We start from the raw sequence: 27,873 nt of genomic DNA on the forward strand, positions 1-27,873 counted from the left end.
AAAAATGCAGATTGGGGTTAGGTTAATTGGAGACTCCAAAAATTGACCGAAGGTGTAAATGTGAGAGTGAGTGGTTGTTTGTCTCTGTATGTTGGCCCTGCTACACGCTGGCTCTAAATGCATGCATTGTCATTTAAAGTATTGTAATTTTTAGTCGTATAGTCTGTCTTCAAAATTGTACGTCTGAAGAATAGGCAAATATTCCGGCCTCATCGTCAGCCCTGTCCTTCTGCCTTTGTATTTCTTGCATTACAATGCCCGCTTGCTAGTTGTAAGCCTCTGTAGAGTCTAGACGTTGTTAGCAACCATGTTGCCATGGCCCAACAGCTGTGTTCTCACGACTTAACCACCTGAATATCAAGCATACCAATGTCCACGAGTAGTGTATACCACAATCACACGAGTTCCAAATTTAAAATAGCATTACTCTGTATGATTGCCAATTTCAAAATATATATATGTATGTTACTTATTTCAAGGCTGAGGCTTTTTGGGGTGCACTGTTACTTCAAAGACACTCCACTGTCAGTATTTTAGCTGCTCAAAAGGACAGCGGTGTCTATCCCCAAAGTGCCTTTGGTTTCATCTAGGATCAAGAGTGTTTGACCTTGGCGAGATGCCAAACCCCCAAACATCTTGTGTAAATGGCAGTGTGAGCCATTTTAGGCCACGGGTAATCAATCCTGCTGCTGCTGGAACCTGAGAGTTAGCCTAATGCATCACTGACACATAAAACGAGCTTTGCCAACAAGTACTGTACCTTGAAAAACGCACAATCTCTGCTGCTGTAAAAAAACAAAACAGTTTAACGTACAGGTTATTTTGTAAGTACACCATGGCACAAATCCACTTACAATCAAATAAATACTTCGTTTACATCCACATAATTGTCATTTGAAACATTGACTGACAAATTATCTTAATTTCAAGCTGTGTTTCATACATGAGTGTTTCTTTTATCCAAAATTGTCTGGACTTTGCTGAAGCCTAGAAGCTTCTGTTGAGTTCGCAGACTTAAATACACTCACATCCTAATAATGTAAGAGGTTTAGCAGCGATGGCGGTGGATGATAGCATTAAGTGATTGTGTTTCAAAGGGCAGGCTAGTTGAGTGCGTTGAGCTTACACCAAGGTCTGTCCCCACAGCAAATGTTAAAGAACGACAGCAGTTGCATTAAAGAGACACAAACATGTTATTTTTTATGGTCATATAATGTCAGACTGGAGAATGTGTTTATGGAGAACGTGGTCCATTGTGGACCCATTGCAACAAAGTAATACACCATTCATTGCCTTGTCATGAAAAACAGGATGTAGCTGTGAATACCACTGCTTTAGTTGAGATTCAATCAAGGTCACTGTAAAAAGGCCACAATGATGTGTGTTCACTTGATCAACACGAGAACATCACCTTCATTGAGAAATTATGTTCTTTATAGTTTGAGAACATTTTCCACGGATGTGCAGTGTCCTCTACTGGGTAGTGGCTGCAATTACAAGAAAATTGCAATCTAGGTGGGAAATGGGCTGTTGGAACACATTTGCATTCAGGACATTCTGCCACTTTACTTTTTATTAACTAACAAAACTCAGCTGGTTAAGATCAAGAAAATATAATGGTTTGGGTAAAAGTAGACCCTTTCACAACGTTTTCCACAGGCAAAGGCTTTCTGGCAGAAAGCCCTGAAGAAAGACTAATTACCAGTCCATATGGGGTTTTAATGCAACAACATGCTTCACCAGAGCATCCAAAGTAGAACCAGAGGAACCAGATAAACACAATTATATAAATAAGATTGACATGTACAGTAAATTACTGAAATCATAAAACATTCAGCAAGCCCAAATCTCAAAGTTGATCCACCACTTTGGCCCAGACTGGAAAAAAATCTTCTCAGCTATTGGATAGATTGAAGTGAAACTTTGTATATTAGAACATACATAAAGTTAACCGATGCCTCTGTATAAACTTTTGTTCAGACTTTTATGGTTTCCGGACAACGTATTCTACACAGACTCTTTTGGTTTTAAGTGATCCTGAACTGTATGTCTCAACAACAGAACAGAACCTTGTGGTACTCCATGTCTCACTTTTGTATGAATGGAAGATTTGTTATTAACGTTAACGAACTGAAATCTATCAGATAAGTAGGATTTAAACCATTCTAGTGCTGTTCCTTTAATCCCAATGTGTTCTAGTCTCTGTAACACAATTTTGTGATCGATGTTATCAAATGCAGCACTAAGATCTAAAAGGACGAGAATAGAAACATATCCACTGTCTGAGGCCATGAGGAGGTCGTTATTCCTGTGTAAATAGTCACATAACTGGTTAGCAACAGTTTTTTCAAGGATTTTAGAGATAAAGGGGAGGTTTGATATGGGTCTATAGTTAGCTAAGATATCTGGGTCCAGAGTCGTTTTTTTGAGCAGAGGTTTAACTACTTCCACCTTAAAGGCCTTTGGTACATAGCCTGTTAATATAGATAAATTGATCTGATCTAATATGGAATTTTTAATTAAAGGTAATACATCCTTAAATAGCCTTGATGGAATAGGATCTAAAAGACAGGTTGATGGCTTGGATGAAGTGACAAGTGAAGTCAGCTCAGCCAGATCTATAGGGGAGAAGCATTCTAAATATAAATTAGGCGATACTATTGGTTCAGAAGACAGTGTGTCTGTGCTATTAGTGGGAAGAAGCTGGTAAATTTTTTCTCTGGTGGTAATAATCTTATTAGTAAAGAAACTCATGAAATCATTGCTACTTAGAGTTGGAGGAATAGACTGTTCAGTAGAGCTTTTACTCTCTGTCAGCCTGGCTACAGTGCTGAAGAGGAACCTGGGGTTGTTTTATTTGCCTCTATTAGTGAAGAATAATAATTGGTTCTGGCATTTCGGAGGGCTTTCTTATATGTAATTAAACTATTTTTTCCAGTCTAGGTGAGAATCATCTAGACTATTGGAACGCCACTAGCTTTCTAACCTACGTGATGTCTGTTTTAAAGCACGTGTCTGTGCATTAAACCATGGAGCTATCCTCCTCTGTTTGACTGTCTTCTTTTTCAGAGGGGCGACAGTGTCAAGTGTGGAACGTAGTGAGGCTGCTGCACCATCAACATCATCATCAATCGACACATGGCTGTGGAGTAAATAACGAAGGAACTGTTTCTTTGAATTTACCAACAGAGTTTTCTGATAGACACCTGCTGTAATAGAACTTTTCTCCAAATTAAAGTTAATAATGGAGAATTCAAATGTAACTAAGTAGTGATCGGACAGAGGGTTTTGAGCAAATACTATTAGATTGTCAATGTCTATGCCATAGGTCAGAACGAGGTCGAGGGTGTGATTAAAACAGTGAGTGGGTTTGTTTACATGTTGAGTAAAACCAATTGAGTCTATGAGCGAATTAAAGGCAGAACTAAGACTGTCGTTGGCAACATCTACATAAATGTTGAAGTCACCCACTATAATAACTTTATCTGTGCTAAGCACCAACTCAGATAAAAATTCAGAGTAAGGGCCTGGTGGTCGATAAACAACGACGACAATAACTGGTTTTTGACATTTCCAGCTTGGGTGAAGGAGGCTAAGAGTTAGGCTTTCAAATGAGTTAAAACTATGTTTAAGTCGAGGGTTAAGGAATAAGTCTGCTTGGTAGATTGCTGCTACTCCTCCTCCTCAGCCTGTGGTCCGAGGAATATGATTATTATTATAAGAGGGAAGTGTTGATTCATTTAAACTAACATATTCTTCTGGCTGTAGCCAGGTTTCAGTCATACAGAATGAATCAACGTGCTGATCAGTTATCAGATCATTCACTAACAAAGATTTAGATGAGAGTGACCTAATATTAAATAATACACATTTTATTGTTCTATTGTTAGATTGCCATGAACTTTGGTACAAACTCAATTCATGCCTCCGGAAGAATGAACTGCAATCACCTTGGTGATCCATGGTGTTGAGCGAGGGCCATTATGAGGTCAGAATTTTATAGATGTTATATTTTACAGACACATAAAGTTAATGATGTTTTTTTTTATCTGAAATCTATGTAAGAGTATCATGAACATTACTTTGGAGTCTAAAGTATAGACTATCAAAAATGCTGCTAATGGACTTTTATTATATTATAAGAATAAATAACTACAGTCAATTAGGAAAATTTTCTTGATTCATTCTTTAATTGTCATAAAAAAGTGAAAAATGCCCAGAATAATTTTCAACAGCTCAAGGTGAAATCTTCAATTGACATTTTCTATCCAACCAACAATCAAAAAAAAAACTAAAGCTTGTTCATATATCATCATAAATTACCAAAACAAAGCATAAAACGTCCTATTTTCAATTTTTTTCCTTTACTCAAGTTTTACAATAACTGCTATTTGATTTTCTGTCGATCAATTGATCGTCTCATTGACTAATCATTGCAGCTCTTCAGTTCATACACATTTTCACTGTCATTTCATTTCATTGCATTGACAATATCAAAACACAGCCAGCAGAGGGCCTCAAAAAAACAAGAAAAATATATAACTTCCTGCAAAAAGAGTTTATGCATTCATGAATGTTTGCAGAGATGTTCTTAGACACTCAATTGAAACCTGCATTCAAGTAACTTAAAGAGGGAATCAGATAAGGCACAAAAAGGAGTTTTTAAAAAAGCATTATTATTATTATCATTTGTTATATGCAGAGAGCTGCTGTCAACTTATATTTTTCCAACTAATATAAGTGAGGGCATCCTGCTCACTGGTGCACAGTAATATCCTGTAGATGAGCAGAGAGCGTTACGAAGGCAGGAAGTGGTTTTCAGGGTCTAACAAACCGATCTCAGCAGGAAGTGCAACTTCGCTTAGACAGGAAACAAATGTTAACAGTCAACAGTCCATATTCCTACAGGTAGCTGATAACAGATGTATACAGTCACTCTGCATTATTGATTAACAATTGACTTAATAAAAGTCAAAGTCAAACTATGTCTTCATCCATCCATTTTTGTTAGGCAAAACAGATGTTGTCCTCAAATGAATCTTTTGCTAATTACCACAAGTACACTTCTGAACACAGGAATATAGATCTCACTTAATGTATTTCAATAATCGATTTTTGCGAATTTCTGTCAATAATGAATTAAGGAGGTAGTATCTTTTGGAATGTGTTTTAGACTCAGAATGTAAAACCCTATTTGACAAACAGGTTCACTCTCGAGGTGAAGGTGGAGGGAGATGATAACTGCACCTTGAGTTTAGTTGACGCATAAGTAAAACATTGATATCTTCAAGACATTATGGGGACATCAAAGAGGAAAACCTTTGACACAGAACAAGAAGTAAGGAAAGAGGGAAGTATTAAATGAAAGCATAAAGAGCAGACAAACAGTGAGAGATTTCTGTAAATAGGTGAACTTCTCTGTGTCAATTCATGAGGAAGCAAACAGCCCGTGTGTAAGAGGAGTTAGGTACTGGAGCAAAGCAACCACAGAAAGAGTAGAGTCGCATGTTGTTGCTGGATTACGTTTTGCAAGACAGGAAATGAGACAAGCAGAGAGACAGAGCATGTGCAGGCACAGACAACTTTGTCATCCTTAACACGGACAACAATCTCCATGATAGTAGAAATCTCGCCGCGTCTCCTGTTAAGATATTTTTTGTTGCACTTTTGAGAGAAGAAACAGAATTCGAGTCACACGCCATAAAAATCTGAAATGGGCACGGAGGAGAAGGACTCAGAGCCTGCAGCTCAACAACTACCTAAGGAGCATGGATCACCTGAGGTGGAAAAGGAGCCTCCTGTGGACACTCTGCCAGGACAAATATCTGAGAACGCCGACCCCCTCAATACATACAGTTGGCATACGGGCTCCAAAGGAACGCTCAATGAGGTGAAAGACGGGGGAGAAGGAGGAGCAGCTTCTTCCACATCTACAATGGATAAGATCCAGAAGGCCTCCACCAACAAATGGAGCAAGATGCAGAACTGGCGCAAGGCCCTGAGCGAGGACCCCGGAGATAAAATTTCATCCAGTGGGAAAGGCGGCGAGGGAGCCAAGCAGGGACCCAGGAAGAAAACATTCAGGAGGGCCCTGTCCGAGCCTCCAGGGTCACTGTTCTCAGCCTTGTCCCCATCCTCCAGTGCAGCTAGCTCATCAAACGCAGCTTCATCCTCAGCTGCTGCAGAGGCCTCAGGGGTCTCCTCCACAGACCCTTCACAGAAAGGGGGTGGAGGGGCGCTCCTAAAAAAGTACCTGAGGACTGTTTCCCAGAAGCTCAAGAGGCCCAAGCTGCAGAGTCGGAGCAGCACTCAGACATTACTGACAGGTAATGCCACGTAACCTGAAAGTACTAAAACATATTATCAACCTACTTTTTTTTGCTCAATCTACCAATTTCATGTTTGAAATTAGCACTAGAGTTGTATTGTGTAATGAATGGATGAGAGGTGAATCCCGACATTTAAGATGCACTGAGCCACATTTTGTTTTCATGTATCAAAATGGCTGTCGGGTAGGTGGTTTGTGTGTGACTTTCTTTACAAACAACAGCATTCTTACAGTATCTAGTGTTATATTAGACAAATGTAATGATTAAAATGACCAGAAAGGGACACTGACAAACACAACACAACACAACATTAAATTACATTATAAAGTTGCAAAAGGTATAAAAAAAAATATCTCTAGAAATAATAACAGTTAATCGAATAGTCTGTGAGGTTAAAGTCAGGGAAAAGTGGGAAATATTTACTCATAAATCGAAGTTATATGAGGTGCATGTTCAAATTGGACATTTTGAAACTCTTTGAAAACACATCAAAAATCTCAAGCACAAGAGCAGATTTAAGACTAACTAAAGGGCCAGAAGGATACAAAATATAATTACCGGAAATCCCTTGGTTACCCTATCATAGAATTGGAGCTTGAAAAAATAACATTTTCTAATCTTAAAAAATAAATCATGAAATGAGTGGTAACATCAACATCAAGCTACTCACTGGTATTCTCAACTCAAGGTTTACTTTAAAATATGATTTACTTTCACCCCTTCCCAAAATATGTACTGTGAAATAAAATATGACAAAATAAATGTTTTTGTTTAATTATGTGGCATTACTAGACCTAAATGAAGTGTGTTTTATGCAGACAATCTGGTCATTGTTTCTCCAACTAATTTAACTCAAGCAAAACCCAGACCCTCTCAAATCAGTACCATCACACCCTGTGGTGAACTTGACAAATGTTCAAAACCATCATTCCAAAAGAGATCAAATCAAAAATTGAATCTAGCTGTAAATGAAGAAAAGCAAGCAACCCCCACACTAACCCAAGTTCTGCAAAGCACTGCCACAGGAACCTTCTGCTCTCCTGAGAAGGAAGTCAAAGTTACAGCAATACAGGTTCGAAAAAAATAATAATTTGTTCTTCAACCATTTATATTTAATAATAATATTTCATTCAGTTGCCTACCAGTACAATAGTTAAAAAAAAAAATGCAGTGGCCTCAGTCAGCAGTTACAGAGGCTGGCTGACCTTTCATTTACAGTGACATTAAAAACTTCTGGGTAGCCTAACAAAAACACGACATGTACAGCTGACAGTACACTGTGACAGACTGACCAGTGAAACAGAAGAACAATGACAAATAGCAGACTGAAAGACAATCATCTCACTGTAAAAGAGAAAGAGGCTGCCCAGAGAAGATCCTCCATTTTAAAAACTGATGAACAAGAAGAAAATGTAACTTCCTGCCACCATCTCTTTATCTTTTCTTTTAGATCAACTAATATGGTTGCATTTTCCATCCTTTGTTAATCTACACATCATTTTGCTTTACAAAATACATGAAATGGCCAGTTAAAAAAGGAGAAAATGTTAAACTGAAGCACCATGCAAATACATGTTGAAAAAACATGTACATTAAGTCAAAACCTACAGAGAAACCACAGGATGTGCGCAACTCATCCTGGTGTGTCATGAAAGGAGAGCGATAACATCTGCAGCCCCAGCAGTTCCGAAAATGGGAGGGACCAAGTGCTGTGGAAGATAACATGCCATAATTACCAAAAATAAAAGAAACAAACAAGGGCCAACATGTGCCTCCAATAACGCCCCTGCAATATATTATAAAGGATACACTTGGTTCTCAAAAGGAAACAAAACTATTCTCTTACTATTTATGTTGCAGAATGGATTTAGTATGAAATTGCATTTTGTGCATACAGCACTAAAAAACTTCGTCATGTCTTTGTAAGCTGTGTAGTGATGAATACCCATGTATGTATGTGTGTGCACACGTCATCTTGTGTGGCAGATGAAGCAGCACGAGCTGTACCCACTGAACTGCCACGGCTTCAATGGGCCCCTCCTCAAGAGGTCCCCTTATGGGACATTAGCAACTGCAACCTTGAAGATGGACAAATTCTCATATCCCCAGAGGAGGAGGTACCAACACACACACACACACACGCACATGCACACACACACACACACACACACACACAAGCACACACTACATTTACACAGATATAATGTGTGTGTGTGTGTGTGTGTTTTTACTCATAGCCAACGATGTGGACCCGAAACCGTGAAAGCAGCTCCCTGTCCAACCCCAGCATGCAGAATCTTGCAGATATCGACAAAGGTTATACATCACTCACGCACACACACACACACACACACACACACACACACACACACACACACACACACACACACACACACACACACACACACACACACACACACACACACACACAGTACTTAATGTATGTAGGTATAAATCCAGCAAAACAATGCATAACTGTATTAAATAATATGCAGCGAACCTTAAATAAAGCCATCAGGAAACTGGACAAACATGACCAGCATAAGAGCTTCTGACATCACAGCCACACTAAGATTCTTCAGACAGTCCCAGAGGAAATAGCTGAATGTTACTGCGTGCGAGTGACGATTAAATTGCTTCCTTTTTGGGGAAGATAGCATCGCATCTGTGTGTGTGCTACTAGTCCAATGAGAGACTGAGGGCACAATCACTTTCTGCTTCAATTCAACTCTGCTGTTTTGCGCTGAAGACGCTCAGAGACTGTGCTGTGGAAGTGACGGGTCCTTCACTGATTTTTGCTGGTTGGCTCGCTGTCACCATCAACATACGTTGATGAAGAGAGGAGGGCAATGTTACATGGACAGAGATCGACGTAACAAGACTGTCACACCTGCAGACTAAATGATGGGATTTAGACGCTGGTTTGTTTGTGGTGGGGCCCTGGGTAAGCAAAAGACTGAGAACATCTGTGTGACAGTATTCTTGAGTTGTTAACTTGTATATTCAGATCTTTGACCTTAAAGATGTATTTACCTTATAACTAAAGGATAAAAACAGTGACACGGAGAATGAAAATGAGGGGAAATTGTGGCAGAATATTTTCCGTTACTAATTCTATCTTCTGCAGTTTTGAATAGCTTTCACAATTAAGAATGTCTGCTGGCTAAATACACATCCCTAACCCAAATTTTACGTAGATAGCTACAGCAACATCTGAAAACCACTTCCTGGATGGGCTCATCTATTTGCTAATATTACAACCTTGGCTAATGTTTAGTTTATTCTTTCATCACTCCACTGGTCGTACACACAAGTGTTTCATTGTGTGTCCGACCAGTGGAGTTGAAGCAGTTATAAACTAAAAGATTCATGAAAAAAGTGGTATAACTTAAAAATGACCTTTTTCAGTTCAATGCCTCTTTCATTAGGTGTGTTTTCTCCTGATACTTAGAATGTAGTCCTGACCATGTGGGCCTGTCAGGTGGCCCTCGACCAAAGAACCAAGATGGTGGTGTGAGGGTGAGTATTTTACACATAAGAGATATCAATCTTTCTGCAAGCTCCACTTTTCCTGTTGATATAATACAGAATTGCCCTCAAACAATATGCTTGCCTTCTTCGCCCTTAGGCACTGATCAAGCGACGTCTGGAGAACAAGGCCAAGAGAAATAGCAACACCCAACTAAACCAAATGGGACAAAGCAAAGGAAGCAGGTGCAGTACATTGTGATTTGTTAAGCAAAAGGGATTACAGTTCATAAGTCCTGACACTGTACACTCTGTACTCAACAATATCAGATTTAAAATATAAAATATATATGTAAAATATATACACACTAGCATCTCTGTGACGCTATGCTAAATACTAATGCCAGTTGGATTAACTGTGATTCTGTCATCACCATGACAGAATTAACATTCTGATTATTATGTTCACAATCTAATGTTCATGTTAGCATGTTTACTTTCACTAATTTGAAAAAATTACATCGATGTATAGGACAATATGAAATTTTGAACTGATGGTGACACCAAATAAATTTTTGGGAATTATCTAATAGTTGCTTGAGGGATTTTGTTGCAGTAGATAAAGAGATATATCAATAGATAAGTGATAATAAGGACCTGATGGTGGCGCAATAGGAAACGCCAGTGGATCAGCAAAATCCATAGGTTTTATCCCAGGTACCATGGATATTTCTTCAAAAATTAATGGAAGTTAATGTAATGTGTACAGGGCATTCCTTTGACATATTTTATAACATATAGGTGTATTTATTGAACCCATTTATATATACCAGCAATCTGTTAAAAAATAACTAATGTTACCCTTCGACAAATCATGATAATTTGACATTTTTATAATTTTCACTGTGTCTGAATTTTTCCTCTATTTTAAGGCATTATGGTTCCCGGGAGTCTGTGTCAATTCCAGTCCCTGCAGTGGGGAGACTAGATCTGACTCCAGACATCAGCACTGTAATCAGGCCAGTCCACAGCTCCATTTTGGGGGAAAAGTACTGCTTTGAGGTAGGCCCGTGACTTGTGCATGCTCCCTAAGGTTCCTGAGGGAGCATCATATGGTGCTCGCCAATGTGTCTTAAAAAAGAAACATCCCATCCTAGTAAGGCTAACAGGGTAATTTTGGTTTCAATGTACGTACAGGTGATAAACTCAGAGAGCACCCATTGCTTTGGCTGCTCCTCAGCTGCCGAACGTGACCGTTGGATTGAAGACCTGAGACGAGCAGCCCAACCCAATAAAGTAGGCCGTATTAACATTTTGTTATCAAAATGTGTCATGCAAAAACAAAATTCTCATAAAAATATCTAAATGTGTCAATGTTCACAGGATAACATTGAGCGTACAGAGAACTCCCTGAGTCTGTGGATAAATGAAGCTAAGGATCTGCCACCTAAACGGCGTTATTACTGTGAGGTACACCTGGATGGGACTCTGTTTGCCCGCACCAGCAGCCGAGCTGTTGGCAAGCCATCTAACCGCTCCAGCTTGGCAGGGGACAGCTCTACTGGGTCCTCAGGAGGCCTGGGGGCCAGTGGAGGTGTGGCTGGAGGATGTCAACTATTCTGGGGTGAATTTTTTGAGCTGGACAATCTGCCCTGTGTTTCCCAAATCACCTTGCACCTTTTCCGTGAGGAGGACCCCAAGAAAAAGCGCCATTCCAGAGACGAGTCCAGTCTGCACCCACTGGGCAGTGTGGCTTTACCCTTACCAGATATCAGGGGGCGGACCTATCAGGAGAAATGGTATCCAATCACTCCATACAAGACCTTGGGCACATTAGGGAACAAAGAGGTACTGGGACCACAGGCATCACTCCGCATTAATTCCCGTTTCCAGAATTTGAAGGTGTTGCCCATGGAGAAATACAAAGAGTTTGCCGAGTATGTGACGGTGGATTATATGGAAATGTGCAAAAGTCTGGAGCCACTTCTGAATGTCAAGGAGAAAGAAAAGCTGGCAGGAGCTCTGGTCCATGTACTGCAGAGTATTGGCAAAGCCAAGGTGAATAATGAACTAATGGCATCATCATTTTTGAAATCCCACAGTGGAGAAATATCACTTAAACACATTCTGAAATAATTCAATAGCAATAAGCAATAATCGTAATAGAGTTTAAGAATAATAACATGCTTTCTTACCTTGATGTGTATGCTTCAGGAGTTTCTCATTGATTTGGGTGGTGCAGAGGTGGAGCGTCTTGGAGAGAGGGAGGCACTGATCTTCAGAGAGAACACACTGGCCACTAAAGCCATTGATGAATATATGAAGCTCGTTGGCCAGAAGTACCTCATTGACACACTAGGTAGAGTAGCTCAGTTGTAAAGATGGCTTCCTCTAATTGGCATTGGTTGATACTTTCTTTTTGGCAAACACTGTACTTTTCTTTTTCATTGCAGGAGACTTTATCATCCGTCTCTATGCATCACTGGAGAGCTGTGAAGTTGATCCTCGTAAATGCCCTGCCTCTGAACTGTCAAACAACCAGAAGCACTTGAGGGAAACCTGTGATGAGGTGGTGACGAAGATTATAGAGATCCATGGGTGAGAAAGAGAGCTTGTCATAGTTAAAGACAGCGAACAGCAAATAATAATTGCTTGGGCCAGCAGTAATTCTTTGGAGTGGAATTCACTGAGCTGATGTCTGACATGTTTCTTGCCTTCAGAACCTTTCCTGAGGAATTGAACAAGATCTTCTCCAGTTGGGTGGAGCTGTGTGAAGACCAGGGTAGACCAGAGATTGGCCAACGTCTTATCTCTGCTTCCCTCTTCCTTCGCTTCTTATGTCCAGCCGTCCTCAGTCCTTCTCTTTTTGGTCTGACACAGCCTTATCCAGAGTCAAACACCCTCCGTACCCTCACCTTAACTGCCAAAGTCATCCAGAATTTGGCCAACTTCACCTTGTGAGCAGCTTCTGATCTCACTTTTATGCATTTCAATCTGAGCAAAATATGTTTTGACACAAGAAAACAGGTTTAAAGGAATGAGAATGATGACATCATAGTTTACCTGAATTTAAGTAAATTGAATCTTTCATTCTGATTCAGGTTTGGCCAGAAGGAAGAGTACATGCTTTTTATGAATGAATTTCTGCAGCAACACTGGGATGGAATGAGGACTTTTCTTCAAACAGTGTCCAGTCTAGACAACGAAATCCCAATGACTTCTTTTGATGGCTATGTGGATCTGCCTCTACGCCTTGCCGTGCTCCATGGCCTGCTGGTAGACATCATCTATCAGAAGGACCAGGTAGGAGGGAAAACCAATGGGTCCAGTTTGTTATTTAATTGTAAAGGTCTGAGTTACTCTCATAGTATCACTTGAAGCTTGTGTGACAGCAAGCTGTTCAGTCATACTTTATAGTGTCCATGAGCCAATTTGGAGACTATTGCGCAGGAAATACCGCAACCTCAATAACTTTTGGCTCAGCAGCTGTGCTTCCGAACCCTTAGGGATGCAGTCAGACAACATGTCCACACCATGGCCACACACAGTTGGAGAACAAGGTGGCTGTCAAAGAGAGAGACAAGACACAATCATTCAAATATGAGGATGATACATTTTCAGACAGTCACTGTCAAAAAGCACTCATAGTATTGTAAACGGCTGGAAACATGAAAAGAAATAAAAAAGAAAGCCAGAGAAAGAACGTCAAATACTTACTTTCTCACCTCCACATACCTGGCCAGTCACTGCACAAAGTGGGTGTTACTGTTTGATCGCTGATTCCAGAAAGTTACAGAATTTGACAAACTTAGACTTTCTGACATTCGAAATATGTCGGATAATGGTTTCCAAAGCTATTTGAACATCCTACAAGCACTTCTGAAGATTAGTATGCTGACACATTAACCCTAACCTAAAACACATGGTGTGGACAAAATGTAGGTTGTAGTGGCATTTTAGAATTCATGTTCTCCATGTGGTAATACACCTAATTAGAGTGTATAAAGCAAACTTGAGTATATCAAAACCAACAAAGTAATGTGCTGAATTACATGTATCAAATGGTTTGTGACACATACACATACACATATCTTATCTTGATGTTCTTTGAATAAAGAGTTGGCAAACAGACATTTTCATTTCGACCCGCCAGACTGGCTCCAGTCGTAATTCAGCGCAGCTGGATATATTCTGATTGATGTTTGCATGTACACCTTTTGGAAATGCAAATGTTCTTATCCATACAAGGTATTGAGATACTCATGACACCTTTAATGACTTCACTAAATAGTGTCTAAAATTTCTGTCTTCCTTAGGACACAATCGACAAGCTGCAGCCTCTGCCATCGATTCTGAACCAGATTTCAGAGTCACTCGGCCCTGAAGCGCCTCGGATCATAGTTAGCAGGTATGTTGAAAGCCTATATCTTATATGTCTAGCCAGCAACATGTGAGGCATTACCGGCTTGAGCATAGTGTTGTTACTTAAGCAGGCTCTTTCTTGCAGCCAAATGGGACAAGACAAGCCAGTGTATGTTCCTCCTAAAGACTTGGGCAAGTACAGCCCTCACCAGTCATCCCTCCAACAGCTTTCTGTGGACTCCAAAACCCTACGAGATGGGTATGATGATAGTGAACAATACTTGATTTGCAGATTTTGGCAAATGCCACTAAACGATGTATGACAATTTAATAATTCATACCTTTATTAATTTATTCAAAAGGGATGGTAGGACTCGGAAGAATATAAAAGAGGGGAAGCCAGTCAAAAGAACTCAGAGTGCTCCCCATAGACGTCCTGGTCATGCAAAACATAACTTGAAGAGACAGACGAGTTCTGAAGCACTACCATTATCTGACCTTGAACAAGAGATGGAGACCAACCAGCCACTTATCTCACCACCAAATACTGTGAGTACAAACCAAAACTGTGAGCCTAGCTATTTGGGCTGCTGCACTCTGCAAGTCATGTGTACATGACACTGCAATCAATACTTTTTCAAGGAGGCTTTATTGAAATACTTCATGTTGTAAATTCAATAATACATGTGTTTTTGATATTTTTGTCACAGAGATAGTATGGCCATGGCTGGTTTACTAGTAGGAATTATGTAGACAATCTTTAATCTTGTTTCAGAGTGCCAGTGTCAAACGCACACATGCACCAGTACCCTGGATCAAAAACAGCCACAACAAAGAGTCAAGTGAGATGAAGACTGAGAATGAGGAGTTCAACTTACTTGATAGGGTATGTCAAACCCTCTACCCACCCAATAGTGACTTAATTCTTGTTGAATAGTGTATGATTTCATTATCACAAATTTCCACTTTGTGGGATTAATAAAGGGTCATCTTATCTTATCACACTTGTCACAAATGGTGATGTGTTGTGATTTACACACCAGCATGCTCAAGATCTGTCAGAGCTTCGTCTGGGGATAGAGCAGGTGACAGAGCGTGAGCTGGACATGGCAAAGCGCCTGGAGGACTTCATCATCCAAAGCCAGGACCAAAATGCAATGCTGCTGGCTGAGGTGAACGAGCTCCGTGATCTGTTGTCTGTAAGAGAGGAGCAGCTTTCCAGCGCCACCTTCAGGTAACATTGTGGAATTTAACAGTAGTCTGCATACTCCAGTGGCAAGCAAGTATAGTCAGTCTTCGAACAAAATGATTTTGATTTTGATTGCATTTATGTGTTTATATGTATTCAGTCTGCACACACTGTGTATTCTAAACTTGATAACTTTATTGAATCTCATAAAATGAATGAAGTTGTTGATAATGTCTTTTAAATAAGCCGCAGAGAGCAGTAGTCTATATGAATTGCTATGACTAATTATCAGTGAATTATTTTATGTCTTCTTATCATCTGTAACGGAAGTCCGTTCTGTTCTTGTTTATGTGCATCCCTTCTTCTGTCTTAATCTGTCACAGGCTGGGTGTGATTGAGGAAGAAAGAGAGGAGGATGAGAAGAAGCTAAGTGTTGCCATTGCAGCATCTGAGCGAATGAACGTACTGGTAAGAAAGACATTGGACCACTGAAAACAAAAAATGGTAAAGACCGCACCACACAACACTGTGTGCGGTATAAACATCCCTTGCCGACACCTTAAGTAAGGGTGCTAGTGAACAACAATACAACTTGGGTTTTGGCCTAATGGTTAGAGTGTCGGTTTCCCATACCCATACTGCGGGTTTGAAACCCAGTCTAAACAGACAAATCGATCAACAACAAAAGAGAGAAACAAATTTTCTCCAAAATCGCTTACCAACCCTTTAACTATCAGTTCATGTTGTGGTAAACATTCACATTCGATGCAGCTTTTCCACAACACTGAGGTATTTACTACAGAGGTATTGTGGCTGAAACCCCTTACTTGACAGTATACATTAGTCCAGTTGCATACTGTATGAGTGAGATGACTAAATAATATTAATGGCTGTCTTCTATATGTGCTCACAGGAGGAACAGTTTGCTGGCCTGCTTAGGGACCTTCACCAGCTCAGTGAGGCCTCCAACAGTGGCCAAAACAAAATTCAGCATCCTGAAAAGCCACACATCAACAGCAAATGAACCCTGGAAGCTTCTGTGTCACAATTTTGTATAAATACATACAGTATTTACAGTACATGTGGAAACCACTGACTGAAGTTGCAATGTGTTTTTCCTGGTTAGATGTAGTTTTATTATATTTAGATATTCAAAAAAGATGCAAGTGGGCAAACTCTAACTAAGGAGAACATGGAACCTACACAATGTGTCTATATTTCAGCTTTTACTGTATCTCGGTAACAGATGTGTTTACCTTAAAAACCTTTCTGATAAATAAAAGAAATTCAACCTGAAGTGTTTCTGTCTTTGTATTCTGCAGTGTGCAATTAAATCAAATAATACAGTCAAAATATCACAAAAAGTGTGTTTTTTTGTTTGTTTTTTTAACTCTGAAGATATATTTAGCAAAAGCTGTAGTAGAACTACACAGAATAAAATTTTAGCTGCAAGGAAGTGAAAACTATTGGAGGCATTATTTTTAAATGATAGATTCTTATATACTGTAAACTTCATTTGATTACTGTAAACATTCAGCAAGAACTATTTCCATGAATACATGTTGTAGATTATCCTTAGGGTGTCTCGGATGTTCAGTACAAATTTCAACCCAATCCAGAGAAAAATAATACAAAATACAAAAAAGAATTCCATGGTACAGCCAACCTGAAATCCTGACACTTTTTTTTTCGGAAGAATCCAATTCCACAGGGGCGGGGGTGCATCACTTCCTCAGGAATGATAATCATGAGAAAACCTTTGAGTCATAATTGATCAAATGATCTTAACTAAAAAAAATGATGAAACATAACAGAAAAATATAACTTAACACGCACGCACGAACACACACACACACACACACACACCGATCAAAAATCTGGCCCAGGGCGCCAACATTGCCAGGGCCGGTGCTGTCTCAACCAATGTATTCAGCCAATGTTTAATCAATGTTATGACACTAATTACTTACACCCCGTGGGCCCTGGGTAGTCTGTCCCCTTTGTCCCCCCAGTGCTACGTCCATGCGCGCGCACGCCACACACACCCGCTGGAGTGGGCGTGACGCGTCTGGTCCACATACTTGATGTGTCATTGCGCTTGGCTCTCTTTCAATAGTTGTTGACGCAGGGTCGCGTTTGAGGAAGCTGTCGTCGGACTTTGTGGACGTGGACGCGGACTGCCTTATTATTCTGCGTTCGCTGTGCACGTGACAACTCGAGGTATGGTGGGAGATTTTTGTCCGAAATGTGTCGTGGTTGTTCACTCGCCATATCCGCGTTCGTCGATGATTTAAATGTGTGGATAACAATTTGAACATCTATCGCGGCGTCGCGCTTTACATTGGGACCTGCTCTCAAAAGACGTGTATCTACATTAGGACTGCTGTTTGTGAAACAAAGCACACCGCACTAGACGAAAACGGCCGCTATTAAAACTAGGAAATAAAATGTTGACTCTTTACTTTCGTTTTCTCGCGCCTCACAAGTTAAGTTTCGTTTCTCCCCCGCAGCCTCGCCTGAGCTCTGAACATGGCGACGACGGACGACACTCCGTTCTCTCTGAAGGGTCTGGAGGATGAGCTGACCTGCAGCATTTGTCTGAGCCCCTTCGACTGTCCGGTGACCATCCCCTGCGGACACAACTTCTGCCGGAGCTGCCTGCTCGCCACCTGGAAGGAAGCCTACAGCTGTCCCCAGTGTCGGACCCACTTCAGCACCAAACCGGAGCTGAAGAAAAACACGGTCCTCAGCACCGTGGTGGAGACCTTCAACCTGAGGTCGAACAAGAGCGACGTCTGTCTGTTAGGAGAGGAGCAGGAAGCCGAGGGAAAGGATGTCATACGGTGTGATACCTGCATGGAGGCAGAGGCGTCCCAGACCTGCCTCACCTGCATGGCCTCGTTCTGTGAGGAGCACCTGCGTCCTCACCGGGAAAACCCAATCTTCCGTCCCCACCAGCTGAGTGAGCCTGTCGGGGACCTGTCGGAGCGCATCTGCCCGGACCACCACAAGCTGATGGAGCTCTTCTGCAAACAACATGTCCGCCCGATCTGCAGCCTCTGCCTCCAACAAGTCCACAAAGGCTGTCCCTTCACTTCTCCTGAGGAGCAGAGGACGCTGAAAGAGGTCTGTGTCTGTCTCGGTATCACCCACAATTAAGAAAAAGGAATTGTCACTTAATCTCTGGTGTTTCTCTAGCCACACTAATAGTTTCAGCATGCATTGCTATCAACAATTCCCACAGGGCTTGTTTTGCAGAAAGGACCCTGTGGTGGGGATGCTGAGCCTCAAGAACCTGGTCCTTTGTTGAAATCGACAATTGGGACCCAAAGTTAGAACTTGCACCATGACTTTGTGTGTGTGTGTGTGTGTGTTAAATACACGTATCATGTTTCTCCATTTGTAGCAAGACCTGATAGATAAGTTGGATTTGCTGGATGGGAAGATTTCACATAACAGGACTGTTATACATCAAATGATGGACATGCAGGATGTGTTGATGGTAAGTTCCTAAGCATTTGTTACGAAATGAACTGTTCTCTACTTCACAAACGGTAAGCAGAGGGTTAAATTAGTGGCCCGTAAGTCCAAAAAAGCACGTATTTAGATAAGGGATGCACGATATGGATTTTTTCAGCCAATACCAATAACCCATACTTACCTGCTTGTCATGGCCGAGTCCGATACAGATGAGCGATAATAATTTCACATTTTTTGTATTTTAAAAATAAGTTCATAACTGTGGTTTATGCACTCCAGACGTTAAAAAAAGCTCAGATGTAGTGAGCCAAGATTCATTATTTAACATCCCTATCCCTTAACATTTGGCAACCCTATTGTTAACAAAACAAAAACAAAGAAGAGTTTGAGCTTAGAGTGTGTGTGTGTGGCTGCAGACTGAAAGCTGCTCTGCTAACGGTTGCTAACGAGGCTAAAAACACAAGAGCCACAGGAGCGGCCATCTTAGTCATTGACATAAAAAAAAAAGAAGCATCGGTATCGGGAATCTTGTATTCACTAAAATCATTATTGGCAACGGCCCCCAAAAATCCATATCAGTCGGGCTCTAGTTACAAGTATTGTTAAGGTATCGATACAAAAATTGTAATTAACTGCTGCCAATTTCAGTATCTACAAGTATCTACAACCAAGTCCAGTTGCCCTTGATTCAACTTTTTCTTGTAAAACCATGAGCTGGATATATCTTCACATTCTCAGCCTTACATGAGACATACCATTATTAGTTATTCCTCACAATATCTCACATTCTGAACATAGAAAAGAAATAATAATAACCTTTTTTAATTTTTTAAGTGCAAGACAACTGACCTGTTTCTGTTTCTGATCTGATAACGAATCCTACCATGATGGTCCCCTCTAGGACTCAGCCGCCAACAGGAAGCAAGCTTTGGCAGCCGAATATCAGCAGATGCGTGACATGTTGACCCACGAGGAGAGCGTCGCTCTGAACGCAGTGAGTCAAGAGTTGGAGAGTGGTAAGACCAAACTCCGTGGTCTCACAAAGAAGTTCACGGAGAACATCGATCACATGAGCAAAGCTCAAGAGGATATCCGCAGTCTGCTTGGTCAGTCCACATCACTGGCCTTCCTACAGGTGAGATGACCAATCGTCAACGCGCACAGCTGCATTACAGCACAATGATAGTGAAACATGTCAACTGTAAAAGCTGAGATCATGGACTCAAGTCTGTTCACTTGATTGATTTTGAGTAATTAAGTGAGGAAATCATAAGCAACCTAGATGGTAGGAAAAGTACATTTAGAGAGAAGGGTTGGCCTTCATCTCTGATACTGGTATTCGCTGAATGTTGGTAGTTGGGGATGGGCATCGAAATCTGGTACAGCTGATGATGTACTGTATAGCATGCATGTCACAGACCTGGTTCAACCAAAAGCCTAATAAGTTACAGGATAGGATGTACAAGTTGGAACCACGCATTAGAATAGCCAGCAGTCCTACAAAGCAACATGTATGTGTGAAACGTAAATTCCAACCCAGGCCTGGGCCATTTTCCGCATTATGAAAATGCTCATCCTTTCACAGGCGTCATTCAACCTGCCCTCAGCTGTAAACTTTGACCCTTACACCCCTCGAATCTACCTGGACTCCAAGAGGGTGATGGCGAACGAGGCCTTTGCTGCTGGCTTGAAGGAGCATCTGACTGAGCTTTTTAATCAGCCTGTTGAAGCCAGACTGCAAATGATGAAACCAGGTGAATACACATAAAGTAGGAGGTGTAACAACTGAAGAAGCATTAAGAAAGTATAGTGAAGTCAATTGTGCCCAATTTTGTTGCAGAAATAAACACTGACATTGTAACTTCCTGTGAGTCTGAAATCGGAGCAGAAAATTGAATGTAGCTCGTCAAACTGGAACAGTGGTGGTGTCTTGGGATCCCCCTGGGTACCTGTTTAAAGTCATGTGGATGAAAATAAAAAATAAAAAGACAATCGTAATGACATAGTCTGAAATGTTCTCAGGTGAATGGGGAGCTTCTGCCTCAGGATTTAGACCCATCAACGCTTTCCAAGACTATGGTATGTTCATATATCAGCACACATTCTTTATGAGAAAGACTTGATGAAAGAAGACAAATAAGAGTTCAAGAACAGAAACGCCATTTCTTTTTGCCCTTTCTCTTCCTATTTCAGAGCCTCCTGGTCATCCCAGACCTCCCAACTTCCAAGGTGGAGATCCGAGCTCACAACCCAGAGCAGGCCCAAAGAAGAAGCCTCCAAGTAAAAAAATGTTCATTTATTTATCAAATTAATAGATCAGAGAATTCCATTTCCGGTTTATTAGGTACACCCAGTTGATGCTATTACACGGAACACATTTAGTCCCACAATCACTTTAGGGTTAAATTTAACTGTCAGAGAGGATCATTTATCTATGACATAAGTCTTTGTTTTTCACAGCTTCACAGCTTCTTGTTTGCTGTGAGCGATGGGCTCTTACACAAGCACACAATCCTCTGGCCAAGATATATATATTACATTACTGCCCATATACATATTTTCTTTATCCTTGCGCTTGTTAATGAGTTGTGAGATTTATGAGACTGAAAAATGTGACAACACGCACCTCTTTGGACCAATCATTTCATTTGAATCCAATTGTGATGACAGGTGTTATCTGTCCGAACAATCAAATCTGATGACCCCCCCCCCCCCCCCAGTTTTTCCAAACTTAAGCATTAATTGTTCCTTATTTTGTTCTGAATAATTGATGCTAAAAAAAAGACTTGTAACCTCTCCTCAGGATTTTCATGTCAGCTATAAGACAAACTTGTGCCTTTTTGCTTTTCCTTCAGAAGAAACCAAAAAAACACAATCCACTAAAGGCACGATGGGAAATGTGAACTTAACCCATTCGATGGAAAATCTGTTGCTTGGTGGGAAAAACAAAGCCAAAGGGTGTCCCGCCCCTCAACCCAATCAGAGACCAGGTAGACACAATCTGCACTGAACAGATGTCGAGATGCACATTAATAGTAACAGCTGTAGATGGCTTTTTATTGATTGGTGGTTGTTTTTTTCTCTCTAATTAAGTTCTGCACCAATTTAGCATTGCATTCCTATAACCTCTAGTCATGATGGACAGTTAAAGCAAAGGACCCAATTTGATGAAGCATAACCTCTTGCTCTCATGAAAACCTGGTGCCCACATTACCCACAGTGCAACTTGTCAGCAGAGAGATCAGTCTGAAATTTGGGTGTGTTTGTATATATATGTATTGTTTATCTAGGTGGATGTAAAGTCTAATTCTACTGGTTGGCAGGGGCATACATCTGCAAGATGGTAATTCTCATTTTGTTTTTAAAGCTTTCATCGGTCAGCTTGCTGACAAATGACTTTTTGTCTTCCTCTGCTGTAGAAATTTCAAACATTCCCTCAAACATAACATCTGCTGAAAAAAGAAGCGACCTCTTGAAATGTAAGTTTATGATTTTGTCGTATGTATAATCCTCACATATGTCAACAGCGACCATTATTGTTATTTGAATGGTCTTGTTTCTTCTAGATGGCACAGCACTCACTTTGGATCCAAAGACCTCCCACAGACGCATCATTCTGAGTGAGGAGTTTACTAAGGCGTCTGTGACAGATGAGCAGGAAAACTACCCCAACTGCCCTCAACGATTTGCTGTCTGCTCCCAGGTGCTCACCTCTCAGAGTTTCTCTAGAGGGCGCCACTACTGGGAAGTCCGACTCAGCTGCAACAACTTCATTGGCATAGGCTTGGCTTACCGCAGTATTGACCGCAAAGGTCCCAACAGTCGACTGGGCCGCAATGCCCAGTCCTGGTGTGTTGAGTGGTTTAACGTCAAGCTGTCAGCTTGGCATAACAGCAGCGAGACCGTGCTGGCCAATCCCAATCCAAAGCGCGTTGGTGTGCTGTTGGATCTTGAGGGCGGCGTGGTTACATTCTTTAACGTGTCAGACAGGGCGTATCCCTTCCACTGCTTTGCGTTTCCCTTTACTGAAGCAGTGTTTCCAGCTTTCTGGATGTTCTCAAGTGGTTCATCCATTTCTTTGTGCAAGATGCAGTAATGAGGAGCATATGCACATACAATTGCATATGCAACTACACACACACACACAGTCCACTCTTTTTCTTTTTTTTGTCATTTCCATGCATAGAACAATGGAAAACTTGTTGCCTGCTCTTGGCATAATTGAGGTTAGAGGATGATGAGCCCCACTGTCAGTGCGTACTGCACACAGTGATGTAGCCTTCTGTTAAATCTGCTTCAAACTAAGAAAATGTGGGAATATATGGTTGTGGTTATTCTGAGAATATTAGTGCGCATACAGCTTTGAGCGTCACATCTGGAATTGGTGTCGACAGTTACCAGCTTGCCGTAGCTAAAGTCATTAGCTGTTAGCATTACCTATGCTATGCTAACTGATTTACAGCAGCTGGATTTGTGGTTCTGGGACCTCTACGATGGCAGAGTGTTGGGCTTTGTCAGGTTTCCCCAAACATTGGAGAAGCAAAATAACTTGCATATCCTGCGTCGCATGTGACTGTGATGCACGTACGTGTCAGTCTTACTGTAACAGAACACACATGACTCACTGGCCACTTGCAGCATAGTTTTTGTGTCAATGTGTCTCCTGTATTAACTGTGCAGACTATGTATTACGCGCTGTAGAATGGTGATGATTGTGAGTACGTACAGAAGTGAATTCATCACACAGTGCAGTGTTTCGATATGAAGTCTGCATGTGAAAAGATTCTGATTGTTTTGGAGTGTGGCTGTTAAGGATATAGAGGTGGGTGTATCAAAAGATTCCGTCATATCAGTCAAAAAATGTCAGTTAAAATCTTTTCCTCCGTGATATCAGTCAAAAAAATGTCAGTTCAAATCTTTTCCTCCGTGATATCAGACAAGTTTTTCCCCCCATCACAATGAGTAATTTCTAGTGACCTTAAACATTCAGAATGTGAAAATGATTCATCTCTATGGACTGAAATGTAGAAAAAATGAATCCAATCTTGTCAGTAATAATGCTTATATATCTGTGGATCTCTCACTTTTGCTTCCTCTGAAAGAACATGTATGTATGCCATCTAGACAACAGCATGTTCTGTGTTCAACTATCCCTTTCTGAGCATTCAGTTATGCTATTCGATTTACACAAGCCATGTAGCCTACAGAAAATATATTTAATCATATCTTTTTCTTTTTTTCATTGAATGAATATATCATTTCTATCGCCCACCTCTATTTGCTCACTTCCTCAAATGTTTGGCTGGTTCGGCTGATGAGAACAGAGGTCAGGTAGACTCTGGTTTTAAGATCTGACGATCGCTCTCTTTTTGTGTTTTGTTTAAAAGGCCATTTGCCTCCGAGTTTGAGGTAAGGAATACTATCTTGAGCAGAAAAGAGAGAGTGGAGGGGATGATGCAGCAATGGTCCATGGCCGGATTTAAACCTTGGACGTCATGCTTGCATGGTACACCCCATGGAAATAAAATGCTATACTGTTTTATATCTATGGTAGGCACAGTACACCAAGAGGCCATCACATTGCTCTGTTGGCTTTTACCTCGGTGGCAGGAAAGTAGTTTGATGCAGTTTCACAGGGGAGAATTATTTGTTGTTTGTTACAAAGTTTACCCCGGCCTGTAAGATGCGTGTTGAAGCACACTGGTGTGATTCACACGAGCACGCTCATCTTGCAGATGCGAAAAGATGTGAAATGACAAACTGTACGGGTGTCGAGCAGTAGAGATCTGTCTTCACAACATGTACTGCAGCAAATGTACAGTGAAGTTTTAACGTGGTTCTCTTTGCTGTTTTGACAAAGGTAGGCTGAGGACCAACGTCCCTGTATTTAAGAGACACAGAAGACACTGTTGTCCACAGTGACTGACTCATAAGCTTGAGAAGGTTCAAACAGGATGATCGCCCTGGGGAATGAATCCGTTAACTGTCGGTTAATTGAAAAGAGCTCTGTGAAACATCTCTGCCAGTGCACTTTAGGTCTGGGCCTTAGTTTATTAGGTGACCTGCCGGCATTAAAGGGCACGATGAATCACTGCACGCAAAGTCTGAACCTGTACAGTGAAATGTGTGGTTTTCACCATTTACTGTCGCTCATATTCACAATGGAAAATATAGGTTTGGTACAGACAGCTTTGTGAACTTATTGAGGGCTGTACCATACCACAATGTGTTTCCCAACTCCTCATATTGTGTTGAAGCTTACTACCTATCTTAAATAACATGGGTGTCTGTGATTAGCGGAATAAAGCAGTTATGTTTGTTTGTAACTTTTGACTTAATTACTTTTTGCTTCTGTTTGTGTCTGGTAGAAATGTATTTTGGATCAACGTCAGACTCCAGCGGCTAAAATAAAGATTTTGTTGATCTGTTGTGATTGTTCCATGCTGGACTTGAAACATTTGGACGTAATGAATAACTACATCTGAGTTCAAGTGTCTCAGCACACTGGACTCTAACTGTGTGCCGCCTTAAGTTAAGACTGAATCAGCCTTTGTGTAACCCTCCTACGTTTGATTCCCCTGTGAAACAGGTAAATTTAAATTGCAGGTTCATATATTAAGTCATTGCTGTAGTGATTTAATTTGGTTTACTCCACAGGAGTTTAAGTATATGTGGTTACAGTATGTTTATACGTCTTTACATTTAAAAAGATTAACAAATGACTTGCATGTATTAATAAAAATAAAGAAATTCTCTCCCTAAAATTGTCTTCCTTCCTCTTTTCACGCATAGTGGTCACTACAGTCGACAGCTATTGAAAAGCTATCTGATGGTTAATGTCATCCCACACACTGTCACGCACTGGCCATCCACTGTAAGTGCAAAACAAATGTGTCAAAACCAAGATGGCTGACGGGTGACCAGAAATGCTGAGCAGCTCAGGGAAATCTTTTGAGCAAAAAAAAAATCTAGTAACACCAAATAACATCTGAGGAGGAATATTGTTTACATTTTACATTTCCAAATATAGATTTTTATGTTGGAAGGAAATTATGATTAATCTGTCCACTACATGGACATCATGCATCACTGGCTATTTCAACTAAAATTCAAACTATTACTGTGACTTAAAATACATCATCAGCAGTACCTGTTTTGACAGTAAATCAATCAATTTATGTTGTTGGAATGGTAATTGCTGTTTTTGCCACATAAGATCATATTTTGTGCAGATTAGCTCGATTATTTATTTAGAGAATGTTGAGGGAACATAACAAATAGATTTCTTCATGAGAAGAAATATACTGTATATAGCTAACAGGGGGCGTTAGGGAGGGACTGAAGAGTCAGGAGCATGCTTCAACATGTTTGCATTGCATTGGTCAGTATTATAATTTGTTAAAATATGAGCACATTAGTTTAACAACCTTAAAAATATATATTGCATATAAAAATACAGTTTTATGCATGGATTAGCTAAATGAATATCTCTTAAGTTTAAAATCAAACAAGCGCTGGCTACCTGAGTGGACGTGTGAAAAACGCCTCAAGAATTAAACACTTACAAAAAAAACCCTGACTGCCATTATTAATGCATGAAATGTTAATAATGGGGTTTAAAGAGCAGTCCAACATTTTAGGAAATGTGCTCTCTTGTTCATCTACAGATGACAACAACAACATTCACTTCAATAAGACATGATTCCAAGTAATGATGAGGTGAATGCAGTGTGACAAAGTACTTGTATCTGAGCTTCAGGTAATGTGGTAAACTGCGTTCATTTGAAATAAAACCATCAGTGCCTCAGCATCCTAACATCCACTTTGTTGAGGGATTCACACACTCAAATTCTTGCCTTTCTGTAGTTGTGAGGACACTTACTGACATTGCATTTCCTAACTTTAACCTAATTCTAACCATGACCCATGAAAATATACTATCAAAATTGTAAAATTTTGAACAAAAACTGGTCCCCACAACAACAGTGGCAGGAAAGAGAATGGGAACCGTTTGGAATTTCCTGGTTTTCGGCATCAATTGGTCATAAAATGTCATCTTGTATTCATCTTAGTCAGTGGTTCCCAACCTTTTGTTGAGGGACCTATATTTTTACTATAGTATACATCCAGGAAAAGAGGAAAGTAGTGACCCACATGAGGAAAATTTCTTTAGCCCTATCTTGAGCAGAGATGTGCCTGTGTTTGATCCTGCTTCACAAGATAACCACCGTGAAACAGGAGGAGGAAACTGAAACTGAAACAATCTGCGCTGAACCAAGACAACATGAAGCTCTCAAGACTGATTGATTCTCTCTGCTCACGTGAAGGAGAGTGTGTGGATTAGGATAGATGAGATTTGGGCAGAGCATGATAATTAAATGCTAAGGTATCAATGTTTCCATATACAAATTCTTACAACCTTAAAATCTAAAGTGCTTCGCGACCCCCCGTTCAGCTTTGCCCTCCTGCCCTCCGGTTTGGGAACCACTGTTGTAGGATACCTTGATAAACCTGGAAATGTATTTTCCTCTCAATGGTGGCAAGCTGCACAGGCCCTGAAGCAGCAAAGCAGCCCCAATTCATGATGCTATGGTTGAATCATGAACTGTATACAAATACAAGCACACACCTTATTTGTCACTTTTGAGGACATGAACCCTAACCCACAGACTTGCATTCACTGCCTGGAGACTTGGCCTAACCCTAATCATAACCATTACTTTCCTAGCCTTAACCCATACCTTAACCTTAATCTAACCCTAAACTCAACCATCAGGGAACCAGTTTTTGTCCCCAATTGGACAAATCATTCCTAACTGACTGACCGACTGAAATGACCCTTAAAGGGGCAGTAGTTCATTGTGGATTTTCAGACTGCACTGGTCGGGGCTCGAACCCTCAGCCTCAAGTATGTTAGACGGACGCGTCTCTTAAGGTGTTGGCGTGTGATGTTTACAAACTGCACACAGTGTTGTGTGTTGTTTTCTTTTAAAAATTAAAAAAAACGTGTATTGGATTAAAATCACTTACTGCCCCTTTAATCTT

The 27,873-nt window shown here is 40.7% G+C and overlaps 2 protein-coding genes across 5 annotated transcripts; both read left to right on the forward strand.

The window, feature by feature from the left end:
- Positions 1–5,382: 5,382 nt before the first annotated feature.
- rasal3 (RAS protein activator like 3) lies at positions 5,383–16,645 on the forward strand. Of its 2 annotated transcripts, XM_035636355.2 has the most exons (19): positions 5,383–6,326; positions 8,316–8,446; positions 8,567–8,645; positions 9,781–9,848; positions 9,958–10,043; positions 10,730–10,859; positions 10,995–11,093; positions 11,181–11,855; positions 12,012–12,156; positions 12,251–12,395; positions 12,518–12,754; positions 12,899–13,100; positions 14,114–14,205; positions 14,305–14,418; positions 14,522–14,708; positions 14,935–15,045; positions 15,203–15,393; positions 15,732–15,816; positions 16,262–16,645. In XM_035636355.2, the coding sequence occupies exons 1-19, from the start codon at positions 5,714–5,716 to the stop codon at positions 16,370–16,372; spliced, it is 3,501 nt and encodes a 1,166-aa protein (XP_035492248.1). In that variant the 5' UTR covers positions 5,383–5,713; the 3' UTR covers positions 16,373–16,645. The 2 variants fall into 2 exon arrangements, with proteins under 2 accessions (XP_035492248.1, XP_035492249.1); XM_035636356.2 differs by lacking the exons at positions 5,383–6,326; positions 8,316–8,446; positions 8,567–8,645 and adding an exon at positions 8,712–9,273.
- Positions 16,646–17,416: 771 nt separating this feature from the next.
- On the forward strand, positions 17,417–25,592 carry trim25 (tripartite motif containing 25). 3 transcript variants are annotated; one of them, XR_007031306.1, is made up of 11 exons: positions 17,417–17,568; positions 17,859–18,474; positions 18,755–18,850; positions 19,730–19,963; positions 20,414–20,582; positions 20,851–20,907; positions 21,022–21,108; positions 21,684–21,818; positions 22,248–22,307; positions 22,395–23,721; positions 23,765–25,592. XR_007031306.1 is itself a non-coding variant. In XM_035636358.2 (10 exons), the coding sequence occupies exons 2-10, from the start codon at positions 17,878–17,880 to the stop codon at positions 22,922–22,924; spliced, it is 1,965 nt and encodes a 654-aa protein (XP_035492251.2). In that variant the 5' UTR covers positions 17,417–17,568; positions 17,859–17,877; the 3' UTR covers positions 22,925–25,592. The 3 variants fall into 3 exon arrangements, 2 of the variants coding, with proteins under 2 accessions (XP_035492251.2, XP_035492252.2); XM_035636358.2 differs by having other exon boundaries at positions 22,395–25,592; XM_035636359.2 differs by lacking the exon at positions 21,684–21,818 and having other exon boundaries at positions 22,395–25,592.
- Positions 25,593–27,873: the final 2,281 nt, after the last annotated feature.

Source organism: Scophthalmus maximus, chromosome 8 (assembly GCF_022379125.1).
Source record: "Scophthalmus maximus strain ysfricsl-2021 chromosome 8, ASM2237912v1, whole genome shotgun sequence".
NCBI lineage: Eukaryota > Metazoa > Chordata > Actinopteri > Pleuronectiformes > Scophthalmidae > Scophthalmus > Scophthalmus maximus.

Excerpts from the sequence above, each read along its gene's own strand:
- rasal3 (XM_035636355.2), top strand. The coding sequence starts at position 5,714 with ATGGGCACGGAGGAGAAGGACTCAGAGCCTGCAGCTCAACAACTACCT. Across the intron at positions 9,849-9,957 it reads ACCAAGATGGTGGTGTGAGG|GCACTGATCAAGCGACGTCT; the intron begins GTGAGTATTTTA and ends CTTCGCCCTTAG. Across the intron at positions 14,206-14,304 it reads CCTCGGATCATAGTTAGCAG|CCAAATGGGACAAGACAAGC; the intron begins GTATGTTGAAAG and ends TCTTTCTTGCAG.
- trim25 (XM_035636358.2), top strand. The coding sequence starts at position 17,878 with ATGGCGACGACGGACGACACTCCGTTCTCTCTGAAGGGTCTGGAGGAT. Across the intron at positions 20,908-21,021 it reads CAACGCTTTCCAAGACTATG|AGCCTCCTGGTCATCCCAGA; the intron begins GTATGTTCATAT and ends TTCCTATTTCAG. Across the intron at positions 21,109-21,683 it reads CCCAAAGAAGAAGCCTCCAA|AAGAAACCAAAAAAACACAA; the intron begins GTAAAAAAATGT and ends CTTTTCCTTCAG.